Source organism: Hippocampus zosterae, chromosome 2 (genome assembly GCF_025434085.1).
Source record: "Hippocampus zosterae strain Florida chromosome 2, ASM2543408v3, whole genome shotgun sequence".
Taxonomy (NCBI): Eukaryota; Metazoa; Chordata; class Actinopteri; order Syngnathiformes; family Syngnathidae; genus Hippocampus; species Hippocampus zosterae.
Window position 1 is genome coordinate 17,243,366 of NC_067452.1, and position 12,278 is coordinate 17,255,643.

The 12,278-nt window shown below is 42.9% G+C and overlaps 1 protein-coding gene across 1 annotated transcript in view; it reads right to left on the bottom strand.

Annotated features, from left to right (window-relative positions):
- The window catches only part of fbln2 (fibulin 2), a 34,336-nt gene extending 24,244 nt beyond the window's left edge, over positions 1 to 10,092 (bottom strand). The window contains exons 1-2 of the mRNA XM_052058555.1: positions 9,955 to 10,092; positions 6,319 to 7,621 (exon numbers count right to left, since the gene is read on the bottom strand). Of these exons, the coding sequence (XP_051914515.1) occupies positions 6,319 to 7,546 (1,228 nt within the window). The 5' untranslated portion in view covers positions 7,547 to 7,621; positions 9,955 to 10,092. The remainder of the gene's footprint in view (positions 1 to 6,318; positions 7,622 to 9,954) is intronic.
- Between the last annotated feature and the right edge of the window lie 2,186 nt (positions 10,093 to 12,278).

Sequence of the window (12,278 nt, forward strand, 5' to 3'; positions counted from 1 at the left end):
CTAAACCTTATTGTTTATTTGCAAACATTTACTCATTTTTAATTTGAGACCTACAACACATTCCTAAAAAACTGGGACAAGGCGGGGGCATATTTCTAACTGTCACCTTTACTTTTAACAGCACTCAATAAGGATGTGGAAATTAGGACATTAATTGTTACAGCTTTGTGGGTGGAATTACTTTCCATTCTTGCTTGATGTACAAATTCTGTTGCACAACAATCCGGGACCTCCGTTTTAAATATTTGGCCAAATGCACCTTTCAAAAGGTGACAGGTCTGGACTGCTGGCATTCCAGTCTTGTACTCACACTCATTTATTACAAAAGCATGCTAAAAGTGGCATTGACTTGCTGAAATGAGCAGGAAAGTCCTTGAAAAATGACATCCTTGCTTGGATGGCAGCATACGTTGCTCCAAAACCTGTCTGTTCCTTTCAGCATTATTCGTGGCTTCACAGATGTGAGGATACGTAAATTCGCCCATGCCATCACAGATACTGGGTTTTGAGCTTTGTGCTCTGAACAATCCGAATGGTCCTTTTCATCTTTGCCCCGGAAGTCACATATTGTCCATGATCTCCAAATAACAGTTTCAAATGTGGACTCATCAGACCACAGCACACTTATCCACTTAGAGCAGTGCTTCTAAATAATTTTTTGTTGTGCCCGTGCCAAGGAAGAAGGAAATATTTTGCACCCCCAACTCTCCTTTAAATTGTATTGTGGTCTATAAAATTGTACATAACATTGTGAGATTCCTTTGCACTCATCATAAGAGGTGGCTTCTGCACAGCACAGGTTCCAGACACCCTGTGCCAGCTTACGTGAAGCAAACCCTCAACTGAGCTTGTACACATGGCACTGGCCGAATTGTTGGTACCAAGTCAAGTCAGTTTTATTGTCCAATATGCTCTATGTGCAACATACAGCTCAGATGAAGTTACTTTCCTCTCTCAAACACAATGCAAGCATGTAGTGCATTGAAACACACACAGCTAAAAATAACGGCAGCAACCTGAACTGCATAAAAATACATAAGGGCATCCATCTATAAATATAAACAAATAAAACATTAAATAGCAGCAACGGAAAACCAAGAGCACTTGTGATTATTGCGGGTTCTCCACAAGTTTTTCTTAGAGGCCTTGTGGCTTATTCTACATTCGGGCTGTCATCAGTTTGAACTTATTTCGATGATGAGTGCGAGTGCTTTCTTCTTTATGAAAAGGGTGCAACAATTTTGCCCCTGAGCAGAGAATGAGCAGCATCATTCTTCTCCAAACCTGCCATCATATTTGACATCGTATTTAGTGAAAAGTACACCACATACTTGCCTCTTGCCCAAATCCAAACCAGTGACATCAGTCTTTTGGAAAATATGTAGGTAAAATAACAACCAACATGTACAGCTCTCAACATGCCTGGAGAGTCGTAAAGTCAGTCACATCCTGCCACTCATCAAGGCTTGTGTTTTGTGGACTCAGCGTTCGCGATGATTTACCATACAGTTGGAGTGGTTGGAGCAAATCCAACATTGTTTCCTCTCAGATGGGGGGTGTGAAAGCCAAAAAATATTTTTACTTCTTTTTTTTTTAATCTAGTCTAGTTTGTTCTGTAAGCTAAACAGTTGAGGGTGACCAAAAAATCACCTTCAACATCTCTATTTGTAGGGGTACAGTATTGTGCCTTCTGAAATACATAACCACTATCCCACAACGAGTGGCTATGACATAACAGTGAGGACTCCTGCGCTGTCAGATTGATTTCATTTCCTCCACCACCACTTTATGTTTTTTTAATTGACATCTTTTTAATTTCTTGAAACGCTTAGCCAACAATCATGTCATTCATCTTCTTTTCGTTTGTTTGTTTTGTTTAATGACAGGGTTAAAGTAAGTTGATGCAAGCTATTTGGAGTTGCCTTTAGGGTCTAATGTTTTTACACCGTAACCCCCAATCCAATTTCGTCTCTTTGGGTATGATACCCTTCACCCATAGGCAGCCTGACGAAAATGGCAAGGCTAAAATGCCCATCATTGTTTGCGATAACGCATTGCAAAAACTCCCAAACACACAAACCACACAGGTCTTTTCTGTTAGGGCATGGAAAATTGTGCTATCAACAGACACAGCTGCTAAAACAACAAACTGCATGCAATAAATAAAAAAAATAAATTAAAAAAGCAGAAAAATCCATGGTTTAGTGGACGGGGCAATGCTAACACTGATAACAATGGTTAACGCATTTCTGCTAGCTACAAGCTATTAAGATGGCATACTTGCCTATTAACAGTTGCTAAAGTTGTGAGAATGAAGGCAAACAAAGTGCTCGCAGAGTCTGCCACACAACTAAATTATTTTGTACGTTAACAAATACTCGCACACTGTTAAACTCAATCTCAACACAAAAAAATGCTAAAGCACTCACACTTGCACAATTCTAACTATTGTTTAATGACATAACAATGGCACAGTGTTGTTAATCGCATCGCCACATTTCAGTCAAAAGGGCGAACAAACTGCAAACAGATGCTTCTGCATTGCTCCAGGAGGGAGGCTAAAATTGCCAGAAGCCAACACTCTGCCACAAGCAACTCTTAAGGCTGGATGAAAACCTGTTACTTGCTGTCAAGACTAATGGTGCATTGAATTCTTGGAGCATGCGCTTGGTTATTTCTCAAAAAACACAGGTTGAATTCATTGTTTTAAAACATCTGCTTAGAAAACAAATATTCAACTGGTTTAGTATGTTCCACTAAAAACGAAATATTCCTGTTATTTAACCTTGCTTCTCATTTCCTCTTTGTGCCTGATCTATGCCAAGGTCTGAATACAAACCAGAAATCAGGAAAGGCTCATTTAAAGAACCAGATGTCTTGATTTTGGTATGCGTGGAGCCCAACGGAAATGTGTCATTGATTTTTATTCAAGTAAAAAACAATATTTGAGTATTTTGAAACTGCTAACATTTGCATTCAGCTGCCTTTTCATTGTGACTCCATTCAATGAAAGGTTTTCTGCGTCTGGGCCAATGTTTCTGAGCAGTACCATGCAGTACATGACAAAAATCTGTGGATGGCAGTTTCACTGGAAATCTTGTAAATGATGTGCAAGACACACAGGTTCAACCTGAGATCGACCTCATTCATATTCCTGTCACCGACACAATGGCAAAGGTCAACTCTGGAATTCACCTTGCATTTCAGAAAATACATCTGTTGGTCCTCACAATGCTAACAAACGATTTTTTTTCCCTCACCACTGAGATTGAAGTCTCAGCCAAGGGGTGCTTCATAGCAGAGTCAAATAATGATCTGGTCGGGTTTAAGTGCTGGTGGGGATCCAAGTGAAAAGGTAAGAAGGAAGTGAACATATGTGGAGGTGGTAAATTTAAGATAAGTTGATTGCTGCTACGATTGAGAAAGTAGCAGCCTCACAGTAATCACACCAGCTCTGTAGGGAGCGTGAGTTGCGTCTGGCAATCATGTCACTACAGTGGCCTCATTCATCACTCCAGTCTTATGCCACTTGCAGATACAACCCCCAAGAAATCCTACACTAAATCCAGCCCAGCATCAGAAGGTATGGACAATCCCAACCCCCTCTCCTCCTGAGCACATTCTGCATCTCTTTGGACAGAGAGAACAAATGAGCTGGAGTCACTTAGCTGGGAGTACAACACATTTATTTGGGAACAGCAAGGGTAGGATAGTAAAAAAAAAAAGGTCATCTGAATACCCAAATTTGAGATTTGCTTCCTCCCTGAGCTGTCCTCTGCTCCACATTTCATCACGTATTGATATGATGCCAAGATGAACTGTACATTGGATGATGATACAAACACAGACAATGTGACTCTCTTAGGGCAGACATGAATTGAAAATACCTTGAAATGCCTGATGATGATGAAAACAACTACGTCTTTATCAGTCTTTTTTATCTATATCCTTGTGAAAAGCTAAATCCATCCTCATGCACTTGTGTAATATGGAAATCTCACACTTGAGTCAGGCATGTCGTGACATGGCCTGTAGCATTCCCTAAGAGAATGCCAATAAAAATGAACATTTCTGACTTTCAATCATCAACTTACCACCTCACAACTACCTTGACACAGCTGTGCAAGTTCACCACCTCAGAGATGCATTTGACACACTGTATGTATACATACTTGTGAAGGCCAGGTGCTGAAAGAAGTAGTTCTGACAGGATCAGGCAAAATTCAGACCCTTTGAAAGTCGAAAATAGAAAATACTCCCTAGAAATATTAAGCAATTACCCAATAAAAAAATTGATTTTTCAGACTTTAAGTTGTTCTGGAGTATAAATCGCACCAGTTAAAAAAATGTCTTGTGAGGAAGAAAAAAAAAGTTGAGACGCAAAGTAAGTTTCATTTGTGGAAATAAATTGTTTTACACAAACCCAGACCATGCGCATGCGATGAAAAGTTGCCACCAACAGGCGATTGCAGGCCTCAGCCTTCCTGTGTGGAGTCTGCATGGTCTCACTGTGTCTGCGTGGGTTTTCTCTGGGTAGTCCTGGTTACTCCCACATTCAAAAATCATGCATGGGATGTTCATGAAACACTCAAAATTGTCCCTTAGTGCGACTGTGAGCGCGAATGCTTGTTCGTCTGTTAGTGCCCTGCAATTAGCTGACAGCCAGTTCAGGGTGTACTCCTGGGAGAGGCTCCAGCACACCTGCAACGCTTATTCGAATAAACAGATTAGAAAATTGAAGGATGGATGGGTGGATGGTTGGACGGCTGGATGGATCGTGGGAAACTGGCGACATTTGGTGGAATTGCTGTGCCTTTGACTAAAAAAGGCATTTCAAGTGTAAATATGGACTCAATCAACATGTTTTACATCTTTAGAAGTCACCTACATATTGTCTAAGTGTGGATGTCGTAGTTGGCAACATTCTGCAAAGGTGCCGCAGATCGTGCAAATAGTGGAGCCATAGCTGCCATCGATTTGAAGTCCAAGTTTTTTCTTTACTTCAACTTACTGCAGTTTAAATATCATTTTTAAGCAGCAAAACTCCCAGAACAACAATCGATTTAACTCACATTTCAAATGACTACGCATCAATGAAAAAGTGGCATTTGGGACCGGGCCGCACGGAGAATGACCTGCGAACCGTGAGCATATTTAAGCCATCAGACATGCCGGAAATGTGCGCGACTCAAGCCAGTCGGAGTCCCCTTTCTAACATTGATTTGAAAGTTAGAATTATTTGAATCCGCCAATAAATGAAACAAGAAGCAGTAAACAGAAAGTAGTCGTAACAACAACACCTAAAGCCGCAGCTGCTGGGCAGCCGTGTTTTCCGAAGATGAAGCTATTTTGACAAGTGAAGTTCCTCCCCTGGCGTTATCTCCAGAGTGACGTGGAGGAGGAAGCTGGTGTGTAGCATCAAGTGATCAAGTGGAAAGCATGAAAAATGCAAGCAGAATTTTTGCACAGGCTGCCCACATAAACATTAGCAGTTTAATCGCTCGTAACTGGATGGCAGCCCCCGGATGAAAACAGCAATCCATCGTGTCATCTTTTGTAAGTTGCAATGATGCTAACGCCGCATGTAGGATTGTAACTTAAAAATAATTATGTATACATTATAAGGCATAATTATGATTCCTGATTGGTCCATTTCTTATTCTTGTTCGATGTGTTATTTTATTTTATCCTACATTTGTTGACACAATAACAGTGTTTGAAACGAATGAAATGAAAATTGTCAAGTTAGTCTATCACCATCTTTGTCGTCAGTAGCAGTGTTTTAACCCGTCAATTAAAAAAAAAAGTTGCCGGTCCACGAATAGCATTTACTGGTCTCAACCGGTCCGTGAAGAAAAACATGTTGGGGACCACTTGTCTATGACACGTGGACCTTTGCTATTCGGCACAGTCCCGATCCCCAACAAATAGCAGGGGCCACTGTGCTGAGAACTGGTTGACAAAAAGAACCCATTTTTGATTCCCGTCCCTACCCATGACTGTAATTAATCTTCAATCGCCATCGCAAATCTTTTTCCACTTCAGCCATCAGGAGATAAACGCTATCTGAGGTAAACACACTTTCCATGCACAATTGTTTGGCTTTTCTTGGATCACGACCAGTTTGAATAGAGTGATTATGAATTCCCCCTTAAAAGACAGGATGTGAGACAGCGCATGCGCTACATGAATATGTCACAATAGTTGCAACCCTACATTGTCCTTGCTGGTGCTGAAAATGGCCACATTGTATTTGGCACATTTATCGACATGTCATATTCTTTAACAGACAAAGAAAAAAGGGGAAAAAACACTTACCTTCTATCTCTCTGTTTACATGCTGGTGTTGGTAGTTGGAGAGGTTTTGAGTTTGTCTTTGGGGCTGCTCTCCATCCTCCCTCATCCTAACAGGAATCATTCTGGTGGGCTGGAGCTGGAATGTGGTCTGCAAGGCCCGATCCTCCTCATCAGGACTTTGCCTGTGCTCCATTGAGGCTCGTTCTTGTTTAGCAAGGCTTCCAGAACGCACTATGTCATCATTCCTGTCAAGGCTAACTTGACTCTCTTTGTGGAGGCTAAAATGCCTCTGATCCGTGTTATTTGCCACCAGTCTTGTACTGGTGTTTCCTTCACTCTCTTGCTGCGATCTCACTTTCTGTGTTGTCGCTGATGTTGATTTGAGAGTCGTCCTGAAGGTTGGATGCTGGTTAACCTCCTCAAGGCTTTTTTCCGGGTGCAATATTTTTTGTGGATCCCTCAGAACGCCACTTGTGTCATCATTTGAGGTGGAGCTCGACGCAGGGTAAGCGAGTGGAACTGTCGTTGGTTGCGCCAGATTTTGGCTCGGGGAAGATGTCGGCTCAGTCTGTGAGTCGTCATAGTCTTCGGTGCCAAAACTGGGTGGATCTGGCTTATACAGTGGGAGAGCTTTTCCCAGCACTAACTTGGTTCCAGAGGCACGGCTGTAAGTGTCTTTCAAAGCTTTGCTGTTCTCAGGGGTTGCAACCTGTGTGGGCTTATTCACACTTTGGAGGTCACAACCGGGAACATGCGAGCACATGAGCTTACCCCCCTCATCTGGACAGTGGCAAACCTGACACTGGTCTATCTGAAAGGTGTGTCCCGCTTCAAACTTCTTATTGCCATGGGTACAACCAATTTGATTACACTGCGGGCATCCATCTGCAGGTTGTAAAATATCAATGCAGTTAGGGGAAATTTCGGGGCACTCCATAAAATGGCAACTTATCGCTCCTCCTCCCTGAGGACAAGCACATTCGGTGCTTCCGAAATCCACCAAGTAAGATTCCCCTTCTGGGACTTTCCCTTTGCGGAAGCCCGCTTGGACGCAGTCGTAGTATTGGTAACCTTCACAGGAACAGCCTCTTTGTCTGCAGGTGGGACAGCAGGCATCTGCGTCTAGGACGGTTTCAATGCAGTTCTGCAGAAGTGGGCAGTCCACAGCTGTGCAGTCCTTCTGGCTAAGGCATGTGTGCGTGCACAGCAGCACCCAACACAAACACAAAACAAATCTCTGTGCATTCATATTGTGTGTAGTGGTAGAAGTCAGGCTTGGTTTTCCAGGTGGATTCCAGACAAAACCCAACGTGTTTCGATTGGCCTGTAGAAGTGAAAAATTGGGATGTATTAATAGCCCCCCTCCCAAAACATTATTTTGGCACAACCATGTACTTTAAGAGCCTGTCAAATATTTTCTTTGAGCCTACATTTTTGTAACGTGGAAACTACAAGTCGTCATTTATATTCAAACGCAGGTGAAATTCGGACCAAAGGTACGCCTCAAGGGGATATATGTACGACAATAACACAGCAAAACTCATCGCCGCTTGTAAAACAGAAGAAAAACATCAACATTTAGGGCGCAACAAATCATTGGGCCGGCTTCTCCCTGGAACAGCTCAGCTCTTAAATTGCTTCAATAAACGTTCAGCGAAATAGCCCAGCACACACACATCAAGACACGTTCTAAGTCCTGAAACTCTCTTAGCAGTATATACTTGCATTTGCTATCTGAGATGTTTCCTTCACACGTGGATTGTCGACAGCCCAACCACCGGTCCGCGGACCGGTAACGGGACAAGACCCATTTGGGACTGGGCCACCTGCGAGTTGTGAGCAAATTTACGCCCTCAGATGTGACGGAAATGTATGCGACTCTTGCCGAGCCGAGCCCCCCTTCTAATATTCGTTTGCAAATTGAAATAATCGGAATCCGCCAATACAGTAAATGAAAGAAAAAGCAGTAAACAGAAAATAATCGCAACAAATTGAACAAACGTACACCTAGACGCGCAGCTGCTGGCTAGCCATGATTTCCGAAGCCGAAGCTATTTTGACAAGAGAAGTTCTTCCACTAGCGGTATTTCGAGAGCGACATGGAGGAGGAAGCTGTTGAGCATGGTATGTCGACAAAAACAAGGCAATACGAGAAAAACCTGTCAAATCATTTGAACAAGTAGCACCCAAGTGATCAAGGGAAAAACATGAAAATACGAGCAGAGTTTGCACAGCCTGCCCACGTAAACAGTTTGCTCGCAAATAAGTAGCCGGCAACCGCTGGATAAAAGCAGCAATCGATGGTGTGCTTTTTTGAGCAGTCACATTTGCAAGTAGCAATGATGCTAAAGCCATATGTTGAATTATAACTTTAAAATGTGTGCTTTAAAACTGGCAATTGAAAAACAAAGAAAAAAAAAAATTTAGCGGTTCGCAAAGAGCATGTGTCTCAACTGGTCCGTGACACAAAAAGGTTGGGGACCACTGCTCTACAGGTAGGCAAGGAGCACAACGTTTCGAAAGCGAGCCAAGGTGTTGTGACTAAAAATCCGAGTGCCTTTTGAAGACCGGCTGCTGGTCGTTGCGTGGGCTACACAAGACACCTGTGACATCTCATTTGAAGAGATGTGGATCATAAAATACACATTTGGTCATAGCTGTCGATATTCCTACCGCAAATGTTTTCAACGGTCTCATTTCACAAGTTCCTGGTGGCCGTATAAGACGTAACAGATAGTTGTGACAAATGTCCGAAACAGCCATGTCCTTTGATCTTGGAAGCATGGAGATCCTGGAAGAAGTTTTTAAACGCCACGGCGCACACGATATACAGTGCAGTGTTTTGTTTTTTCAGACAACAATTGTGAATGTGGCGAATTTAACAAACGCTCAAAAATCCGAACCTCTCGTGACAGCAGTATGTATCCATGTAAAAGGATTTCCGTGTCAATATGCAACATCTGTTTCACTACGTTCAGCCACTGTGGAACATACAAAGTGCCCTGCTGCAGGACCATTTAGGGAATCAATGATGTCTTTGTGCGCAGCGGGTACAAGATTATTTTAGCAGATCTCCTGCCTTCAAAAGGCACGTGGCCCTTTACTGTGGTGAAAGACGATCGAGAAAGAAAAAAAACACCCGCTGCATTGCGTATTCAAAGCTCTTAATTTTTTTTTTGGGGGGGGGGGGGATTATCAGGTGAAATGAACGTCAAATTGTGGGTAGCGTGTTTTTCTCTGCCGTCCTACGGGACCAAAAACTGAACCTTAACCCCGCGGTAGATCCAGTGCGCGTGCACGTGGGGACACGCTCACAACCTCACGTGCAAACCTTGTTTTGACTTTTCATATGCCCAAACATGCATCGCACGATGTTCATTTTTGAAAATGCAGACAGGGAATTTTACACGACGGCTAATAAGATCATTTAAATACATATAGGGAAGGAAACTCTATGGTAAGAAAATGTTACATACTGTGCAGGCTGTGATGCAGAGAAAATTGAGCGCGAATAACAACTTCGCAAGCAAGCATGCAATAACGACATGGAACTTAACAGGGTGCTAAATATCAGTACAGGAATTCCCCGCATTGCTGTTCGAATCCCGTCGCAAAAGGCGACATAACTCGCGGTGCACGGGGGCTGTTTCCGCCTACCTTGATCCCGATAACTGCAGAGCTGCCGTGCTGGAAGAAACTTGCGCGTAAAAATGTGAGCGACCTCAACTTCCGAGACAGGGAGCGCCCTCGCCTTTTTTCTTTTTTTTCTTCTTTTATTAAGGGAGGGGAGTCGAGGGGGGAGAGAGGCGAGGAGGGAGGGAGGGAGGGACACGGCTGAGCAACAAGTCTTCTCCTGGCAACGCTTTGCACTGATTTCTGCCACGAGTGTCTGCAACTCAAAATAGCGGACAATTTAAAGACCCGGATTAAGATGCAGGAATTCGAAGAAAAACAAAATTGCAAGCTCACTCTCAATCGAACTATATTTATTGACGATGATTAAATAGATGCCAAATTCGGTATTTTACCTGCATTCTAAAATGTGATTGGAAGTAGACCTACGAAACCGAACCCTTCACGCGCCTCTATGTTGCTTTATGCTTTTGTCTTCAGGGTAATTCAAGTGACTTAAGACAACAGCCTCCTCAGTGGATAAACGGTCAGGCTTGAGGGCAAGAGAGGGCCCACACAAATCACTGTGGCCCCTGGCCCCTCGAGACAGTGTTCTTTGTTCTTTGTGATTAAACACACACACAAGGCTTTCCTTTAAATGCATGTCGCAAATAGACGAGATATTTCTCTGTCATCAAAAGTACCCTGCACAGCGACAATCTCAGGTGAGAAGAAGGGTTCAGTACAATCGCATCTCCCAGTATTTCACATTCGGTACAGGTCGCTCATATGGAACAAATACATTTCAAAAGTCAACTGAGTCAAATCTTCAATATACCGGTACTGTACTTATAACGTTAACCTCAGAACACGTACCCCTCCCCCCCCCCCCCCCATACACAAACATACACATTTTCTCGTCCACTTGTCCTAGTAAGGGGACACCCTGAATTGGTTGCCAGCCAATCACACGGCACACATAGAGAAAAAAAACATTCATGCTCACACTCACAGCTAGAGAAAATTTAGAGTGTTCAAATTGACTGACCACACATGTTTTTTTTTTGGGGGGGGGGGGGGAATGTGGGACGAAACAGAGTATCCGGAGAAAACCCACACAGTCACGGGGAGAACATGTAAACTCCACAGATGAATGTAGGAGCTGTAATCGAACCCCGCACCTCTGCACTGAGAGGCCAACGGGCTCACCAGTCTGTGTCCTTTTTCTGAATGTGACCTTCCGGTGTGGAGTTCGCATGCCATTTCCTCCCACATTCCAAAAAAAATGAATGGCAAATTAATGGAACACTTGAAATTGCCCCAAAGTGTGAGAGTGAGCGCGCATGGTTGTTTGTCTATCTGAGTGCCCTGCAATTGGCTGTCAACCTGTTTAGGGTGTACCCCGCCTAATGCCCGAAGACGGCTGGGTTATGTTTCAGCACGCCCTGCGACTCATGTGAGCATAAGTGGAGCTTAAAATGGAGGAATATGATGATGGTATTATCAGTTATTGATTTTTGCTGTCATGGTGGGAAGGTGGCAAACTACAGAAGATGGCACTGTGTTCATAGATAGACTAGTTCACAGTTGAGTTAGTTCATAGACTAACTCAACTGAAAAAAAGTGTTTTATGTCCATGTAGGACTAGGTTAGCTAATCCTCACAACGCTTCTTGTTTTTTTTCATAGTGTGTGTCCATAACATAATCGTCTCACTGTGCTCCTTCTCCCAGTGTGTTCTCTGCTGTGTGGGGTCACAGGGTCCTCTGCTACAAATTGGCGAGACTAGAATATGAATAGATTTTATTGGGTTTGGAGACTGAAATTATTGTGCGGTTTGATGTATGCCAAGACGGTACACCTCTCTCCAAATGGAACTGTGAGGCCAATTCCTTGAATGTTGCTGGAAGCGGAAAACATTTCAGCTTTCATTCCTAGATGTTTGCTGCGGAATCATGGTCAACCTTTGAGAATAGCACCTTTTTTTTTAACATAGCCATATTTGAAGTGAGCAAAAGCACCGTAAACATACCGTGTGACCGACTCACTGACGGGTCTGTTTGTTGGCTATGCAGGTTTATTCAAAAAGTAATAATTTCAGTTTCAATTTTAAGTTTTTCCTTCGGAAGACTACATTTATACTTGTTATACACTCAAAAATGTGGGGTGTTGAATTTTCCCAATTTTATTTGATCAAGTGGCTGCGTGCACAAAAGGAAATCATCTGGATCCAGACATATTTTTTAAGTCACATCTAGTAAGACGATATGTCAAGTTAAAGAATGTGTCTGGATCCAGATGATAAAATTTTGTGCAGTCAGTTGATTCAGTAAATCTGAGTCAATTCAACAAAAACTTCTTTCAACGTAA